This window comes from Meriones unguiculatus, chromosome 2, assembly GCF_030254825.1.
Source record: "Meriones unguiculatus strain TT.TT164.6M chromosome 2, Bangor_MerUng_6.1, whole genome shotgun sequence".
Taxonomy (NCBI): domain Eukaryota; kingdom Metazoa; phylum Chordata; class Mammalia; order Rodentia; family Muridae; genus Meriones; species Meriones unguiculatus.
The window spans coordinates 15237521-15255921 of record NC_083350.1 but is presented as its reverse complement, the minus strand read 5'-3'; the positions used below and the strand labels follow the sequence as shown (position 1 = coordinate 15255921).

The window sequence follows — 18401 nt, the reverse complement described above, 5'->3', positions numbered from 1 at the left end:
CTACTCAAGCATCAGGTTGCCATGTGATTATTACCGCCATTAAGATTGACTTCAAGGTGGTACAAAATTTAGCCTTCCTAGTCCACTAACCTCTCTCATGCTTTTAGGTCAGTTACGGACGATACTAGCAAAATCCACTGGATTGTGTTTTGATCTTTTAAGTAGAGGGTTTTTTTGTTGTTTTTTGTTTAAGAGGTTTTTTCCCCCAGTTTGTTCGGTGAACCCTTGAGAAAGCTAGGTATTTCTACGGGAGGCTGAGTACTCGGTGGGCGGGGTGAAGAGTGCTCCTGGGATGGCTTCCGCTTGGCCCGCCCACCTTCACTCTAGCGGCACGGGGGCGGGGTGACGCACCATGGCAACCAGCCTGTGCGTCTGGAAAGCAAACTGCTACTGAGCACTGTGGTTCCCATCGTCACCACTCCAAGGAGAATTGAAGATGTACAGCCAGCAGTTTGGCACTGTCACAAGGGAATTCAAGGGCCCTACTCCCAAGGCGGTGATCATAGTAAGTACAGGATGTTTGTGTGGGGAAACTTAGGACCTTTTTCATCTCGTGTAGTCGACCTGGCTGAGTTCCTTCACCTGGGAAGCAGCTTCCTGATGCAGTGAGTTTGGAGGAAGACAAAGTCCATTGCTCATCTATCTACCATTCCACCCACCCCTATCCCATCCTTTTCCTCTCCAACCTCCAGCTACAATCACCACTTGGGATCTTGATGGTTCTGATTTTCCTTCAATAGTCCCCAAACGGGAAGATCTGACCCTTGCTATGAGCTCCACAGCTCGTAACATAAGTGGAAGGGCACTGGGCCAGGAAGCAGTTCCACATTTGTACTGGCTATGGTTCAACTGTATGACGCTGGATTGATCTTGTAACCCTAGGAAAATAGTCTATAGAAAGAGATTTGGGCTTTGAGTGCTGTGTGTGATAACGGAATATTTCCTGTGCCAGCTAAATGAGTAACTGGTGGTGGACAAAAGTACCCCAACAGATTGGAGAGTTAAACCCCAGGATGGGCTGGTGGCCCATGACAAAGCAATTTAACATATGTTGCTAAAAATCCAGGCACTCCTCATCCATGCAACCTGCAAACTGGTTTCTACAGACCAGAAAGATCTACCATGTATGTGATCAGAGTCATGGTGGGAACCTCTCCTGGTGTATAGCACTGAAGAATGTACAGAGGGATGTCCAGCGACCCTGCAAGCTTCCTCCTTTGAAAACCCTGTTCATGTGCTGCAGAAACGGCTTCCTCCTAAATAAACCGTTAAGAGTAGATAATAGGGTATGTTCTCTGTGATAGCAGCTTGTGGAAGAAAGATTCAGGCTAATGAAGAATACAGTCATATTATAGTCCATGATGCAGTTGCCACCTTTCAGCCCGCTTACACACCTCCCTCTTCTCTACGCCCAAGAACTACAGAGCCTGACCTGGAAAAAAGTAGTCTGGAAGCTGCTATGGACTGTAATGGCTTAAAATGACTACACGAGGGACAGAAACAGAACACTTTGGGGTCATGTCTCTCAATGCAGTGCTCAGGATCCAGGCCATTTGTTGGCAACTCTTATTTATGTTCTTATAACCAATAAGGAAGGGGGCGGGGGCGGGGGCAGGAGGATTGCTAAAGCCAAAGCAGGCCTGATGAATACTGTGCTTATAGGAGGAAAAAAAAAAAAAAAAAGCCAAAGTTGGTTCTCATCAGGTGTGTGAGAGGTAACAGAATTGGTGATGCTTGGACCCAAAGAAATTCCTTCAGAGAAAGCAATAAAACAAAAACAGTGATATGAACAGCCATTAGCAGATTTCTTTTTTGTCATTTGACAGATGAGAAAGCCTGGACTTGAGGCTTGGATAACTTGTTCAACAGTGACAAGAATCAAACCTGGATGAAGTCTGTTCTCGAATGTAGAACACGAGCTATGACAGTAGCACAGTCCTTCCTTGATCTTCACAAATCCTAGCATCCGTGTCCGTTACTGTAGTTGCTAGCCATACATGACTGACTTCTAGGAATGTGTTGAAAATCTTAAGAGTCACATAATAAAAAGATAATATTCTGGACATACTGGATAAATGAAATATATTACCAAAATTAATCTCCTATTTTCACTTAACTAATACCATTTCTAGGAAAACTTAAATTACGTATCTATTTTGTATTATATCTCTATTGAACGGTGTGGATTTTGGTTAGTGACAAGCCTCTTTCTGGATTGGCATTTTCTTTTTTCTTTTCAGATAACTCAAGGTCACACCTTCTTATCCAGAGCCCAGGAACTTAGCTGGGGCATGGTGATATAAGCGTATTACAGCATTTGGGTTGTACAGACATGATCAGTTAAAGAGAGAGTCTGAAGCCAGCCTGAGCTACAGTGACACTGTGTCTCAATTCCCCAAGGTTTAAAGGCTTTTAGGTATAGCGTCCACTCATGATGTTTCTCACCAACTCTTAGCCTTGTTCCTCTATTTAGTCAAAGTCTACCTCAGATTTTGATTCCAGTCCTCACAACTGGTAACAGTTGCATCTAGCTGGCCTTTGTGTTTCCTCTTTTCAGCCCAAGTGTCTACCAGAACCTGAGTTCTTGTTGTGTCTTCTGCCAAAGTGACCCTACTCTACCTCACTGTCACAGAATCTGTATTCATAAGATACAGGAATGTTAGAGAATAGTAATTTAATGAAGTGGTTTTGACATGGATTTGTTTCTCGTGATACACTTTCTACTCTCATCTTGGGGTCTGCTTTCCATTCCATCCTGTCAGCTGCATCTAGCTGCCTCTTTGTATACCCCAAGCCCTGAAACATTTCATCAGTTTATTTTTGGATGCTTTATTTTTTATTTATTTTCATTTTTGTCCCCCCCCCCCCCTTTGAGTGGTTTCTGTAGAGGAATGCCATCTGTAGTGGTCTTTTTAAAAACTCTACTTTATTTGAGGTGTTTGGGCCTCTACCTCGCTTCCACTACCCCCCCACCTTAAGTAGGCAAGAGAAAAGGTTAGTGGGGAGAGAGGGCCGACATCCCTTTACTTTCCCCAGTTATTTAGGGTCAAGGGGTTCTTTTAGGGCTCTAGACCAATCTCTGTCAACCACAGACACAGCTAGCAGGCTCCTCCACGCCGTTGCGACCCAAAGCATTTCCATCTGTCTTCTCCTAACTGCCACATTGACTCTGGTCTCTCCAAACTGCTCCATGCCACACACCAACTTTGAACATCACACTGAACACCACACGGTCTCTTTCTCAGACTCATATTTATACTGTCAGAGTCCTAGACCGAACCCCTCTCTAGAAGGCTGTTACTAGCTGGCAAAAGACACACTCCACATGTGACCATTAACAGCTACGGACAAACGATAGCCGAGCTAAAATCCCACATTTAGGATTAAAACAAAAGCATTTTTATATAACACACAGAAACCAAAACTTCCATTACACGTTACTACAAATACCAACCCCCAGTACCTGATAACTGTTCTAAATGTAATTCAGCAGAATGAATCTGCCCTGTGCCTTAAGGGTTTGTTACTATGAATGAGAGAGTGGTGTGGGCCCTCTCTCCCCACTCACATGCCACAACTCACCTAGGATGACTGGTTAAGACCACTGCTGAAAACACAAAGGCCAAGACTTGGTTTCTTGGTGGCACCAGACAGACACGGGGTCATCAAGACTACCCAGAAACACTTGTTCTCTCATTCACGATGAGAAGCTAACTGTAGAAGGCTCACTGCCGGTAACACAGACATGAGAAAGATATAGTTAATGAGATTTCATTTAGTGTGTAGATACAGCTTCAAAATGTGCATGCAAACTCTTCTAACTTTTGAGTGGCCATTGTGGAAAAAAAATTAAAGAAACTGAAACTATCCCAAAATGTCAGTAGCATAAGGCCTTACATTCAAACTTTAAGATACAAATCAAATTAGAATAAAGTTCTAGTACCAGCCCCTCTCTCATCCTCCTCCTTCCTTCCTTCTTGCTGTTTCACTGTCACAGTTTAGCATGTGTACATTTCAGCAGCAGCCCCCTCTTCTTTTAAATGGAAGCATTTGATGCTAATAACTGGTTAGAAGCAATGTGGGGACAGTAGGTCACAGGAGCAGGTTTGAGAAAGCCTGATCCTTACTCTCCAGGTCTAGCTATTTGAAGCTCTTTGAGCATAGTGTGCATAACTCTGGTTGATTAAATAACTTCTAGAACCCTGCCTGTTCAAGGATGTATTTGTTTATGTTGTTTTTTTTTTTTTTTTTTGAGAGTTTCCAGTTTCTTGTGGGTTTTGCTTGTATTCACCCCAACTCTTCCCATATCCATCCCTCATTCCATACCCAACCAACTTGTATCTTTTTTAACCCTTCAAGACCAATTTGTGCTGCCCCAATATTCTTGGATGTGTAGTCATGCGTGGAGTATGGTCAGCTTATCAGGAGATACACCCTTGGAGAAAACTCCCACTTCTGTCTCAGCAGCTAGCAGTTGTTGCCATTCATTCTGTAGCTAGTGGTGGGCCTGTATGCCCAGCTTCCCTCTTCATGTTGGGATTTGGTGTGTCTTGGGCTTACATAGGTTTTCTTCAAGCTGTTGCATCACTGTGAGTTCATATGTGCATATATGTCTGGAAGATGTTTTCTTGGCATCTACTGTTGCTAGTGCTTATGCTCTTTCTGTCCTCTCTTCGGTAATGATCCCTGAGTTTTGGAAGTGAGGGCAGGGCTGGCGGCACAATATATAGGTTTCCTTTTGCACTGAGCATTCTGTAGTCTCTTATTTTATGCACTTTGGCCAGTTGTGGGTGTCTGTGATAATCTCCATCTACTGCAAATAAAAGCTTCTCATGAGGTTTGGGTGATATATCGACTTAGTGGAAATACGCAGAAAGGGGTGCAAAAAAACTTTAATTTTTAACTTTAATAATTATATCTACCTTTAGTCAAAAACACTTTTTAAGAAAAATAGATTATAACTCATGATTTGACTTATTTTTTTATGATGGTGCAAAAGTGATAGGCATTCCTGGGTAGCACTTTAAAATGTGAACTTTGAGCTCTTCCTGGACTAGCAATATACTGTAAGGTTACTCTCAAGGTCTTGGGCAGGACAAAGAAATGCAAGTGTTATGTGTGTTCATCACTTTGTCTTTTCCTCAGTTAGATGTCACTTTCAAACATGGCTGCTCCTTCTTTAAACTAACTTTACTTTCACTGTTTGGGATTAAAAGTGTGTACTAAGGGCCTGTCTGTATTCCAGCCAAATCTTGTGCTAATCCCAGAGCATTCCTTTATCTATCCCTATGCCTAGAAGCTTCTAGCCTTTACACAATCTAATCTTCCAAGCTAACACAGGCCCAGAATGTTTCTGTTAGGGTCCTGGAATAGCCACACAAACCACTTAGACACTGATCTTAGTCAGATATGGGTAGTTTACTGAATACACACCTCAAGACTGATCGATCAGGGATGTAGCCCAGACTATTGAGACTGTTGCCTGGAATGCTTTCCAGAGTCAGTTTATAAAGGCAAAAACCATACTTGCTCATATGTGGGGTTGGAAAGCATTACAGATAGTTGGCTCTGACTCAAGTTATTTTTGCCAACTAGACAAAGCAGTCCTACCTGAGCCTGGCAGTTAGGGCCAGCTGCGTTTATAGTTGGGAGATTTCCAGGAATAAAAAGGGTATGCTGAGAATAACAAACCCACTGAATATAAAGAGTTTGTGAGATTTTTCTATCTCAGCAGCTATCCCTGGTGGCTCTGAAACAAAAATGGTCACAGTTATGCTAACGAGATGGGAAAGAACAGTGGGTCTTAACAGTTTTAGCCTCTGAGACTTACTGATGAATAATCTCACCCTTTCTAGCCCTTTTCTAGCTCATTCTGAAATCTGGCTGGTTCAACTTAGTTTGTTCTGGTTCAAACTCTTCTCTAAGTTGACTGATTCAAACTGGCTCCTCTCTGTTTCTCCTGAATTGCTGTGTTTCTGAAATCCGCAAACTCAATTGAACTGCACTGAACTGCCTGAACAGTACTGTACTGACGTCAGCTCTACTGTGCTGTCTTATCTACTGAACTCTCTATTGTACTATACCTCTTAACTCTACTGTAGCTTCTCTCACTCAAGGATTGCACAAGCTAGACGTGAAAGTAACTTTTATTTGCCTGATGGGATTGTTGTCTCCAGGCTTACTGCCTCCATCTGCTAACCTAGGCCAAGTCCTGAAAACTTCCAGGCTTCGTACAATCTTATCTAGACCTAGAATGTTTTTAGTCTCTGGGACTTACTGCTGAATAAGCTTACGCCTTCTAGCTCATTCTGAATTCTGGCTGGCTGGTTCAACTCAACTGTTTTGTCTCAAAAATCTTCTTGGCCTCTTACTAAGTTTGGTAATATGTTCTAATCTTCTTGCTCCTTCTCATTCTCTGGCTTGTTCTGTCTTCACCCATGTCTAGCTTGTTTTCTCTTTGCAACTTGCTCTGTAGAACTGTCCCAGTAAAACTGCCATCTCTCCCTCTTCCTCTCTCTCTGTATTGGTCTCTTAAGCTGCCTCCCTTTACTATGCTGTTCTCCTGAGAGTTGGCCATATCCTATTCCTAACTTTTTCTGTCAAATCTTTCTCTGATTTGTCACTTTATCTGCCTCAATTAGACATCATTTTCAAACACAGCTGCTCCTTCTATAAACTAACCCTACTTTCACTGTTTGGGATTAAAGGTGTGTACTAAGGGCCTGTCTATATTTCAGCCAGATCATAATGTAATCCAGGGCATGGCTGCATTCCAGCTGGATCACATAGGTCTAGAAGGTCTTTGGATGTGATCCCTTGCCAGAGCAGCCATGTTTGTGGGTTAAAATTCCTTTACAAAGATGAGGCTTATGTCAGGCTGAGGAGAGATCATGAGTAACATGGCTGAATAACAGATACTCTGCAGCGTCGTCTCTTATGTTTGCTAGATTATGTGTGTTAAATGCATTTTTACGGACATTATCTCCTGTTTACAATAGATTTATCAGAATGTACCCCATCAAGAACTAAAATCTATATATAGTTTCCCTCACCCCCCATAGGTAAACCTATACATAGATACATACATATATATGTAATTTTCTATCTACAGTCAGGCTCTTCATTTTTGCTTATTGTAAGGGACAACTGTTCTTTGTTTTCAGAGAGCCAAGCATCCCAAAGCTCAGAAGGCTGAGCAACACCTAAAAAGAATCCAGCGCAGCTACCACAAGCATCACACTATTTTGGCCTCCATCAAGGAAAATGAGCAGAATCACCTGAAAGTTGACTGGCTCCAGCGCAATGACCGCAAGTACTTTAACAATCTCCTGCAATCAAAAGTCAAGAATGCCATGCAAGGCTTTTTCATCGACACTGAAGAGAGGCGTAATAAGTAAGGCTCACAAACCTGGTAGCCAGGCATTGAAGCACTCCTGAATCACTCACTTTGTCTTTACATTGAATCCTGGGGAATAAAACCAGGGTCTCTCCTGTGTTAGGCAAATTCTCTAATGTTTGTTTCGCTATGTCATCAACTCACAAAAGCACGAAGTTAATACTGTGCATAAAGAAATCAAGTCAAACTCTTTGATCACCTCGCCCTGAGCGGGGAGCAGCCTTACCAGGCCACAGAGGAAGACAATGCAGCCATTCCTGAAGAAACCTGATAGACTAGGATCAGAAGGAAGGAGAGGAAGACCTCCCCTATCAGTGGACTTGGGGAGGGGCATATGTGGAGAAGGGGGAGGGAGGATGGGACTGGGAGAGGAGGAGGGAGGGGTTTATGGGGGGATACAAAGTGAATAAAGTGTAATTAATAAAAAAATTTTAAAAAAGAAATCAAGTCAAATGAAGGCCATGGCTAATTTTTTTAAATATTCAAACTAATAACTATTATTTGTTAATATTTTGACACATGTTAACCACATTTTGATGGAAAAAGAAACTATACTGTTTTAGGGTTTGTTTGTTTTTTTTTAATTAAGATCTGTCCATCTTGCTACTTTTGAAGGTAAACATTTTACGTTTGATCTGTATATTATCAAATAAAATATGGCACAGATTAAGGTCTTATTTTCTGGAGAACCACAGTGCTTTTTCTGCAAAGCACTGTTTATTGAGGGAGGGAGGTAGTGTCATTGTGCATGTGGAGGTCAGGGGGCAGCATTCAGGAGTTGGTTCTCTCCTTCCACTATGTGGGTCCCAGGATCCAACTGGGGTCATCAGGCTATTCTTTTTCCATCCTCTCATTGGGTTCTGGAGATGAAATCCATGCTTGCAAGGCAAGCCCTTTCCTGAATTATTTTCTCAACCTCATAGTGACCTTTTATTTCTTAAAATATGATTAGACACTAATTCAGAAACTCAGGAGAACTAAAGTCAGTTGGAATGGATATTTTTAATTAATTGTTTGTTTGTTTCAGGCTGCGTGAACTTTTAGCATCAGAAGAGAATGAGTATTTTACTGAAATGCAATTGAAAGGAGAAACCATTGAAGAGAAAAAGAACAGAATGAAAGAGAGAACCAAATTATTAAGAGAGAAGAAAGAAAAAGAGAGGCTGGATTTTGTAGCGGAAAAATTACATCAGCAATTCAGGTAATAAATTGGAAGAGTATATAAGCAGAATATGAGCAGGAGCTTGTTACATAGACTATTACAGAGAGAATGCCAAAGCATCTGTGGTAATCCAGGAAAGGAAGCCGACACAGCACTCTCTTCAAAAATAGTGACTATTGAGGAGAAAGAGCCTCAAGAACATGATGGGATCCTTGAGGTGGGAGAGAGAATATTAGACAGAAAATGGTACAGTATGTGGGAATACACAATGGGGGTCCTTAAAGGGGAGGGGTGAGAGGAGAGTGAGAGAAAGGAGAGGGAAAGAGAGAGGACAGGGAGAGAGAGAAGGAAGAGAGTGAGAGGAAGGAGAGGGAGAGAAGAAAGAAAGAGGCAGAGAGAAGAGGAAGAAAGGGAGGGAGAGGAGGGAGAGAAGGAAAGACAGGAGGGGAAAAGAGGAGAGGGAAAGAAGAGAGGGAGGGATGTAGGTATAATGTTCTTGTAGAATGTATACAATTTACCCTTGTTCATTCAAATGCTGATTTTTCTACCCCACTATCTGGTTTTAATCCGGACATTGTATTGTGATGCTTATTCTAAGCATCACCTGTTGTGTAAACATGCCACCATTTGTTCTCTGTAATTGTCAATTAAACAACCAGCCAGTGCTATGCAATGGAGAGAATAGGGTGGGACATCCTGGTCTAGAGAGGAGGAGAAGGAAGCTAGTGGGAGGTAGGAGAGCAGAGATAGGCGGGAGAGGACTTGGAACCATGAGGAGTGATGAACTAGACCCAAGATATGACTAAAAGCAAGTATAATGTGCGAAATTTTAATGGGAGGAAATGATTTGGGCTTGGAAGTTTAGGATGGTGTAACTATTGCCCAGCATTATGCTCTGGGTTAACTAAATAAATCCTAGTCTCTGTGTGCTGATTTGGGTATACAGCTGGTTTAGGAAGAACTGCTGCTTAACTAAAAGATAAATCAATATTAAACTTTAACCTTCAACAACAGAGGGAGGAGAGGGAAAGAGAGAGGGAAGGGGATAGGAGAAGTAGAGGGAGGAGAGGAGAGAGAAGGGGAAAAGGAGGCGGTAGAGAGAGAGAAAAGGAAGAGAGCCCCCCTCCCCATTCCCCAGAGCATCTGGGATAAGTGGAGTTGGGCACAGAGGAGTCTCTTCAGAGAAAGTCCCCAGAACAACTGCAAGAACAAAGGAAACACCAGATTTTATAACTTTTGGGAGGCCGGTAGAAGTGTCACATCAGTGATTTAGTTTGACAAAGGACACAGAAGAGCCAGGACAAATTAAGAGCTGTCAAGAGCACAGACTGCTTTTTAATTCTCTGTGTACAGGAGGTAGCTTGGGCGGGGGGAAGGGGGAAAGCTGTGGAAGCTGGCCTCTTTAAGAGTGACCACTGTCGTAAAGAGGCAGACTTCTGTTCTAACTCATCTATTAAAATGATTTAGGAATGCTAACCATCAGTAGCTTAGAAGATGTACGCAGTAACCACACTCTGAATCTTGGTAATCATATCATAGGTCACTTAAAACACACTGCTCAGTTTATCTTAAAATCCTGCTCTGGCACTCTGTGCTTGCCTCCTACCAGGTGCCAAATAAGAGATTACTTACCAACCTCAGTGTTGATGTTGGAATCAAGTTCTTTGAAACCCCGTAGCCAGCATTTGCTACTTTGTAGGATCTTCTTTCTTCCACCCTTCTCCGGTGTTTTTCTTCCACCCTTTTGACCCTAATACTACGTAGGAGAGAAAAAAGGATAAAGAGGAAAGAGATGGATGTTATAATTAAACTACTTCCTGCTGATTAGGGATGTTTCGCTCCTTGGGGCAAGTTTGCTCTTCGAAGTCAGGATATCTAATAATTTCTCCTTCTCCTCCTCTTCTTTGTGCATGACTACTTAACAAATTGCAATCAACAGCAAACAACGAGCTACCAACAATCCACCTTGCTTCTCAGGGCCCTAGCATTTTTATACCCTTTGAAAAGTCCCCAGAATTCCAAACATCACACAATCAAAGAAAACTATCTGGAGCTGGCAAAATCATGTCCCTGCTAGAACACAAGGTAAATCATAATCAGCTGCTGTGAAGCAGCCCCATATCTCCACACCTGGGATTAAGACAAAAACACATTCTTATAAAAATTCTGTTTTTAAAGAAACCAAAATTCCAAAATTCTCACTAGAAAACTGTCCCAGGAAGTCTTTGATAAAATTGGTCTGTCCCTCTGCTGTTGCTGTTTCCACTTCTGCCAAATATATTGTAGGTCCCTGTATATTATTGTCTGATTATTGCTGGTCTATGATGCTTTCTGATCAGCTGGACTTCTAATCCACTTCCTGACACAGACTAGAGAGACCCTTTGTTTTCAGATCCTTGGACTCTTTTTAACATAGATATTAAGAATTGCAATCATGGAGGTAAGAGCTGCATACTGCTCTTACAGAAGCCTCAAGTTCTATTTGCAGCACACAGATCCAGCAGCTCATAACCATCTTTAAGCCAGCTCCAGGGGATTTGATGCTTTTTTCTGGATTCCGCTGGCACCTGTACTCATGTGCACATTCCCACATATAGACAGAAACATATATACATAATTAAATAAAATAATGAAAAAAATCTGTAAAACTTGCTATTATATTTCTCAAGTTGGTTTCTTCATTTTAGTTTCCTTTTTAATTCAAGTCTTTTAATGTAGTAATTGTTACATGATATGATTATTAGTTTCATGTGTCTTTTAATTTTAAGATTTTAATTCTCAGAAGGGATTTTAGAATTTTGGTATTTCCTGAAACTGTTTAAAACATAATCATTAGCCCTTTTTATTCACTTTATTATTTTTTATTTGTTATTTTATTATTTTATATTTGTGAACATTTTGCTTTTATGGATGTAAGTGTACCACCTATGTACCTAGTACCCAGAAAGGCCTTGGAACTGCAGTTAGAGATATCTGTGAGCCTCTGTTTCATTGCTGGAATCAAACTAGAGTTTTCTACAAGAGTATCAGTGCTTTTTGTTGGGTTTCATACTAGGGACAAGTGCCTAAGTGAGACAACTATTTAACATATCAAAGCAGACCTGGCTTCCAGATTCTCCCAGCATCCCTCAGTCCCTCAGTCCATCAGTTGCAGGGTACGGCTGGCATATCCCACACTCTGTACTGAACTTTTCAGCCCAGGGACTGGGTTTCCCGTCCCCAGAGTCTCCTCCCTATATAATCCAGACATTTTTTTAAATCTCTGTCTCTGTCTCTGCAGTTCCCTCTCCCTGTGTGAGCATGCTCTCTCTCTCTCTCTCTCTCTCTCTCTCTCTCTCTCTCTCTCTCTCTCTTTCACTCTCTGCTCCTACCTCCACGGTGACTTTACTGACGCTCTCCTATTAGGTCAGTGAACTCCCCCAAGAGTTGCCCCCATTATAGTTGACCTCATACTTTAATTTGGCTTGAATTGGCTTATTTCATTGGCAGAGAAAACCTATTGCTTTTAACTGATGAGCCATCTCCCCAGCCCAAATGCATACTTTTTGAGGTAAGGTCCGCCATTGTAATCTAGGACAGCTTTAAGCTCACTGTGCAGGCCAGGCTGACCCTGCATTCAGGATATTCTAACCTCAGCCTCCCAAGTGCCAGCACACTTGGCTTCAATAAATATGTTTGAGATTTTTATCAAACTCTTCGATAGAATAGTGGCTTGATTAACTTAAGAGAAATGAATATCAGTTAGGTTCTCAAGACACTGTGTATGAGTTAGGCAAAGGGTATGTCTTGTTAAGCTGCATTCAGGAACTAAGAGTAACTTAAGTTATAAAGCCTAAGAGTAATGTAAGTTCTCACTTAAATGGCAGAAGACACAGGGAATACAAGAGATTATTTTCATGGCACTTAAACTTCAAGTAGTCAGAAATTCAAAGGCCAGTCAGTATGAGAAAGCAGCAATATCAGATCAAGATGTGGTCCAGAGGACCTTGAAATTTCTGTCACTGACAACAGTTTATAGGATTTCCATTTCACAATACACACTGCCCTAATCATTCCTACTAGAGGCCAGTAGGAAAAGTAAGTTGCTACAGGGGGTAGTGGGCACAGGCTTGCAGGCACAGCTGGTAAGAGTAAATTCAGACCAAGAAACCTAGAGGGAACATATTTTTGGGCAGGTGTTTTAAAGATGAGGCAGCTGAGCCGGGTGCAGCGTCACATGCCTATAATCCCAGCACTTTAAGAGGCAGAGGCAGGTGGATCTCAGTGAGTTTGAGATCATTCTGGTCTAAGTGAGTCTAAGACAGCCAAGGCTAAACAGAAACCCTGTCTCAAAAAACAAAATAAAACAAAACAAAAATATGAGGCAACTGGTCCAGATGAGTTAATTCTGTTTTGTTTGTTTTGTGTAGCTCTGGATGTTCCAGAACTCACTATGTAGACCAGACCAGGCTGACCTCAAACTCAAAGAAAACTGCCTGCATTTGCCTCTGCCTCTGCCCCTCTGCCCCTCTGCCCCTCTGCCTCCTGAGTGCTGAATTAAAGGCATGTACCACCATAGCCAGATAAGTTAAACTTTTGACTGAAAGTCATGCAAGAATTGGCAGAGCAAGTATTCAAAGCCTTTTTTTTTTTCTGCCTGAGAGCAGTGCTTATATTTGAAGCTGTCCTTTTAGATTTGCCTCCCTCCCCACTGCTTCCTCACATTTCTGCCCTCTAGATGGCCTTCATCCGGGTTATTTTGGTTTTCCTTACTCCTGTGCATTACTGTGTAGACATATGCCTAAATACAGCAGTGCCTCATGAAATGCTGGGGTTTGCCTTTTTAAATGTCTCTTTCAGGGAACACTGTGAGGAGCTCCGCAATAAATTAGTTGATGTTCATGAGAAAAGGGTGGTTGAGGAGCGGAAAGCACAGATAGCATTCAACAAGGAGCTGAAAAGGCAAAAACTGGTGGAAGAGCGTATGTTCGCACAACTCTGGGAGGAAGACAGATTAGCCAAGGAAAAGAGAGAAGCCCAAGAAGAGAAGAGAAGGAAAGAGATGGTGGAAAATACACGCCTGGGGCTGAATGCTCAAGTCACCAGCATTCTGGCACAAAGGCAGGCGGAACTGCGGATGAAGGAAGCAGAGGGCCGCTTCCTGGTGAGCCCTCTCAGATGCCCTAGTGATGTGCTCTGTGGGTATAGCAGTTTTCCCAACTGTTAATATAGTTTGCTTGGAGTTTGTGGCTGGTCCTTTTAAAGCACATTTTCACTGTTGAAATCTCACTACTGCTTAATAATAAATGAACAGATGTCTATAGAAGCATAAAGCCTGGAACTCTGGGCTAGTGTGTTGAGCATAGTGGTGAGTGATGACTGCTGGGACCAAAGATCATTTCCTTTTACACTTTTTTGGTTCGTTTTTGGACTATACACCTCCTTATTACTTCCTTTACAATCACACATAAAGCAGTTTCTACAAAGCTTTATTGCTGACTAAGCTATGTTAAAAAGCAAGCTCCATTTCTACAGCCTCTCCAAATGTAGTTGTGTGCATGTATTCCCAAGAAATCTCTTAGGCTCATTCTTACAGCAAATGCGTGAACTTACTTGCTTTACCTAACTATGCTGATTTATCTTCGTTATTCCTCCTTAGGAGCAGAACAGTGCACAGATTAAACTACAGAATGAACAAGAGAAGCTCCAGAAACTGAAGACAATGCAGGAGACTAGGAACATTTTGGAAAAAGCCTTGCAAGAGAAGATAGAGTATATGCAGCAGGAGTATAGAGAGGATACGAACTTGAACATGAAACTCGTGGGAAGGGCCCTTCAAGACTTACAAGAGGAAGAAGATAAGAAGAAGCAAAAGAGAGTAAGATATTTATTTAGTGCCTACTAAATGCTGGTCAGGATTGTCTGCTGAGTTATTGGCCTTGTGGGTTGTTACTTTCAGTGTGCTTTCTTGTACAAGGCCCTGAGCTCAGTTTCAATACCAGAAAGGAAGGGAAGGCAGGACGGAAAAAGAAGGGGAGGGAGGGAGTGTGGAAGGGAAGAAGTTAAGAAGGAAGAAAGGGAAGATTTTAAAAGAAAGCTTCACTCCCCCAAGCAATGCACAAGCACTCTAGTCTGTCCAAATTCTTTTTAGCATTTGATATTGTCACTCTTTTTGCTTTATTATAGTATATGTTGACTAATATCTAATATGGCTTTAATTTGCATTTCCCTAATGGTTAATGATGTTGAACAATGTTTTTTTCTGTTTGTCTTTTTTCTTTTTTTTAATTTTCTTTTTTTCTCCACAATTTATTCATTATATACCCCAATTGAAACCCCCTCCATCAACGCCCTCCAGTTACACTTTCCCTTCCTCTTCTCCTCATCCCTTTTCCCTAATCCACTGAATGGGGGAGTTTTCCACTATTGCCATCTGCCCGTAGATTGTTAAGTCTCATCAGGACTGCCTGGATCCTCTTCCTCTGTGGCCTGAAAAGGCAGCATCATCAGGGGTGAGTGATCAGAGAGCAGTCGACTGAGTTCATGATAGAGGCAGCAACTGCTCCCCTCACTCAGAGATCAACAAGGAGACTGAGCTGCCAGTCAGTCACATCTGAGCAGGGAGTCTAGGTCCTCTCCATACATGGTCCTCCATTGGTGCATCGGTCTCTGCAGGACCCCCTGGGCTCAGATCTTTTACTTTTGTTGGTCTCCTTGTGGGGCTCCTGTCCCCTCCATGTCCCTCTAATCCTACCCCTCTGTTCCTCCATAAGACTCCCTGTGCTCTGCCCAGAGTTTGGTTCTGAGTCTCAGCATCTGCTTTGATCCCCTGTTGGATGAATCCTTCCAGAGGACCCTGTTTAATGGGATTTTTTGTCTTGTTGTTTTGTTGTATTGTTTTGTTTTGTTTTTGCTTTTGCTTTTTAAAGACATGATTTCTTTGTGTAATAGTCCTGGCTGTCCTGGAACTCACTTTGTAGACTAGGCTGGTGTGGAACTCACAGAGATCCACCTGCCTCTGCCTCCCAAGTGCTGGGATAAAGGCATGGGTCACCACACCTGGCTGTTCTTATTTGCCCTCTCTAGAATATCTTAGGGGGAATGTCTATTTATGGATTACTTGTGATTCTTGTTGATGTTCAGATCAATCGATTGTAAGGCAGTAGTATTCCCATTGAAAGTGTGCTGATAACTTCTTGGGGGAACTCTGAGAAAGTGTTTGAATGAACTTACTCAAAATGTGTTCTCAAACATTTCACGCACATATGAAGAACAAACTTCAGAAACTTTCAGCTAAAGTACATTCCTGTATTGTCTATACTTACAATCACTTCTGAGTCCTTTGAAGTAAATCCCAGACATAATAGTGTATCAGTGAATGCTTAAGTATATACTAGCACAAGATTAGGATTGTATCTTTTAGAATACTGCTTTTAAGGCTGCCCTTGGGGTGGACAATATGGCTCAGCAGATAAAGGACTTTACCATCAAGCCTGTTGATTTGAATTCTTTACCTGGATTGAAAGATAGAGCCTGTTCTTGAAAGCTGTCCTTTGACCTACATACACATACACCATGGCACATATGTGTCCACCCACACATACTACACACTTATATTAAATACATTACCATGTAATTGAAAATTAACTTGCTCTTATTCACTGATATGTTCTAATAACGTAAATTAAATTTTATGTTATGTAGGAAGACATGGGACGAGAACAGAAGATATATAATGACTATCTAATACAACGACGAAAGGAAGAAAAGGCCCAGGAGAAAGAACTGGACAGAATACTAGAGGACATAAAGGCAAAGAAGATGGCTGAGAAAGATCGGCAGCTGACTCTTGAAAAGGAGGCAAGGAAGCAACTCTCAGATGAAGTCATGTGTACAAGAAAACTCCAAGTTCAAGAAAAACGTAAGGAACTGAATTGTATCTATCTTATCTTTTGCTTTTACTTTTTAAAAGTTAGTTTGTTGGGGTTCAGGAATAACCGCACACTGACCACTAGGACACCAGACTCAGATAGATGGAAGTTATTGAACACTTAGCAAAGTCTGACCAGTCAGGGACACAGTCTGGATTTGGGAACCAAGGTTATGACACTGAGACATTCCCAAAGAAATTTTAAAGTAAAAAGACCAAAACCAAGCAGTAAGAATCAATTCTATTCCTGGTATTTTGTGTCTATCCAAGCAAGAAGAATTAATTTTTGTTCCAGGGACATTGTATCTAGGTAGCTAGACAAAGCATTTTAAGCTGATTGGTTGGAATTTAGGGTAGGAGAACTTTTGAGGACTTTCCAGCTTTCCTGGAGAAAGTGTTGCAGTTTAACTATAGCAGAAGATGCATTTTTCTTTAACCCAAGCAGAGCATGTATTTATCATCTATTGTCTCATTCTAAAGAGCAAGTACTGAATTGTTGAATTTTAAGTAAAGGCTATCCTTGTGTCTGGCAGGCAGAGCCTGGAACTTGAACTAAATTTCACTGTATGATCAAAATGGAGACTAGAGATAAAATGGCTTCAGTTATGCTAAAGACAAAAGCAGGTGTTAACAGAGGAGCTACAATTATGCAAAAAGTTTAAGCAGGCCCTAACAAGTCCTTTAGTTAGCATTCAATTCAAAATGGTGGCTGACTTCAATTCCAAATGACTGTGACATTTTAATACATATTTACCCTTCCCCTATTGTCCTCTCATACCCCTGCCTCTTCCTTTAACAACCAAGAGATTTAAGTACGTATCTGTGAAATTCCTAAGTACTAAGACTTCTGCTTCTGCAAATTTTATCTAATTAGAACACAAGACTTACATAAATGAGAAACTTTATATCCTAGCTGATACCTCATAGTTCCATGAGGGGTGTTCTCAATGTCTGAGAACACCATGTGCTTTGAGTACCGTTTACCTTGATGACTATAAAGATAGGAAATGGTGGGATGCAGAGACATGCCTCTTTCTCCTCCCTTTTATATACTTTTTCTCTTTTCTTTTTCCTCTTTTCTTTTTGAAGTTGTTTCTGTCCATAACTTTGCGTAAGTAGTTTTTTAACAGCCTGTGATGTGCTGAATCTTAAGAAATCTGAGGTGTCTTAAAGTCAGTTCAAATGTCTCATTCCCTTGAGACTCTTTATGTTTCCCCATTGAAAATGTATCCTCCCTCCAAAGCTTTCATTATGACGTTTTGACATGTCAGGTGACTGATGGACCTGAAGGGTCTTCATTCAGAGACCATTCTCACAGTTTGGGAGGTCCTCCACCACTTTTCTATCTGCAGTCAGTCTACATCAGTTCCTGGGTGTTTCATGAAGACATTTCAGTTATTCTTATGAGGATGAACTTTAGTTTAAGACTTCTGGAAGTACCTGTGTGCTGAGTTAACCCCATCCCATGGATCTCCCTGAACCAAGCTACCCCTTTCCACTAAGTGACAGTATTAACTCTGTGTTAGAACCAGACAAGACACTGTCCAGGTCATGCCGCTGTGTAGCTGTGTCTTCATACTTCCTCTAGCTGATTCTGCATACTAGCCCTAGACTAACAAACTCCAAACTGTATGACAAACAAATACACATTAATGAAATGAGCCTCTCCTCCTTACTCATGCCATATCCTCAAGGTCATGTATTCCTTTCTCAAAAGGCAAGACTCACTCTCCTCCCCCTGTTACCTTGGAATCAGAGAGAGTCTGACAAGTGTTTGCTGTGGATTACAGAAGCCATAAAGTACCTCTACTCTATACAGGCCTAAGCTCTCCCCAGGGCTCCTGCCATGCTGATATGTGCCTGTGTTTATTAAAATCAATATTTCATGTAATGAATATCTTACTCAAAAGTGTGATCCACCTAAGTGTCCCTCT

At 41.6% G+C, this 18401-nt stretch overlaps 1 protein-coding gene across 1 annotated transcript in view; it reads left to right on the top strand.

Moving 5' to 3' along the window:
• The first annotated feature begins 67 nt into the window (after nucleotides 1-67).
• Cfap53 (cilia and flagella associated protein 53) overlaps nucleotides 68-18401 on the top strand; it is a 42087-nt gene continuing 23753 nt past the window's right edge. The window contains exons 1-6 of the mRNA XM_021640760.2: nucleotides 68-505; nucleotides 7164-7393; nucleotides 8424-8597; nucleotides 13398-13701; nucleotides 14197-14415; nucleotides 16242-16458. Of these exons, the coding sequence (XP_021496435.1) occupies nucleotides 437-505; nucleotides 7164-7393; nucleotides 8424-8597; nucleotides 13398-13701; nucleotides 14197-14415; nucleotides 16242-16458 (1213 nt within the window). The 5' untranslated portion in view covers nucleotides 68-436. The remainder of the gene's footprint in view (nucleotides 506-7163; nucleotides 7394-8423; nucleotides 8598-13397; nucleotides 13702-14196; nucleotides 14416-16241; nucleotides 16459-18401) is intronic.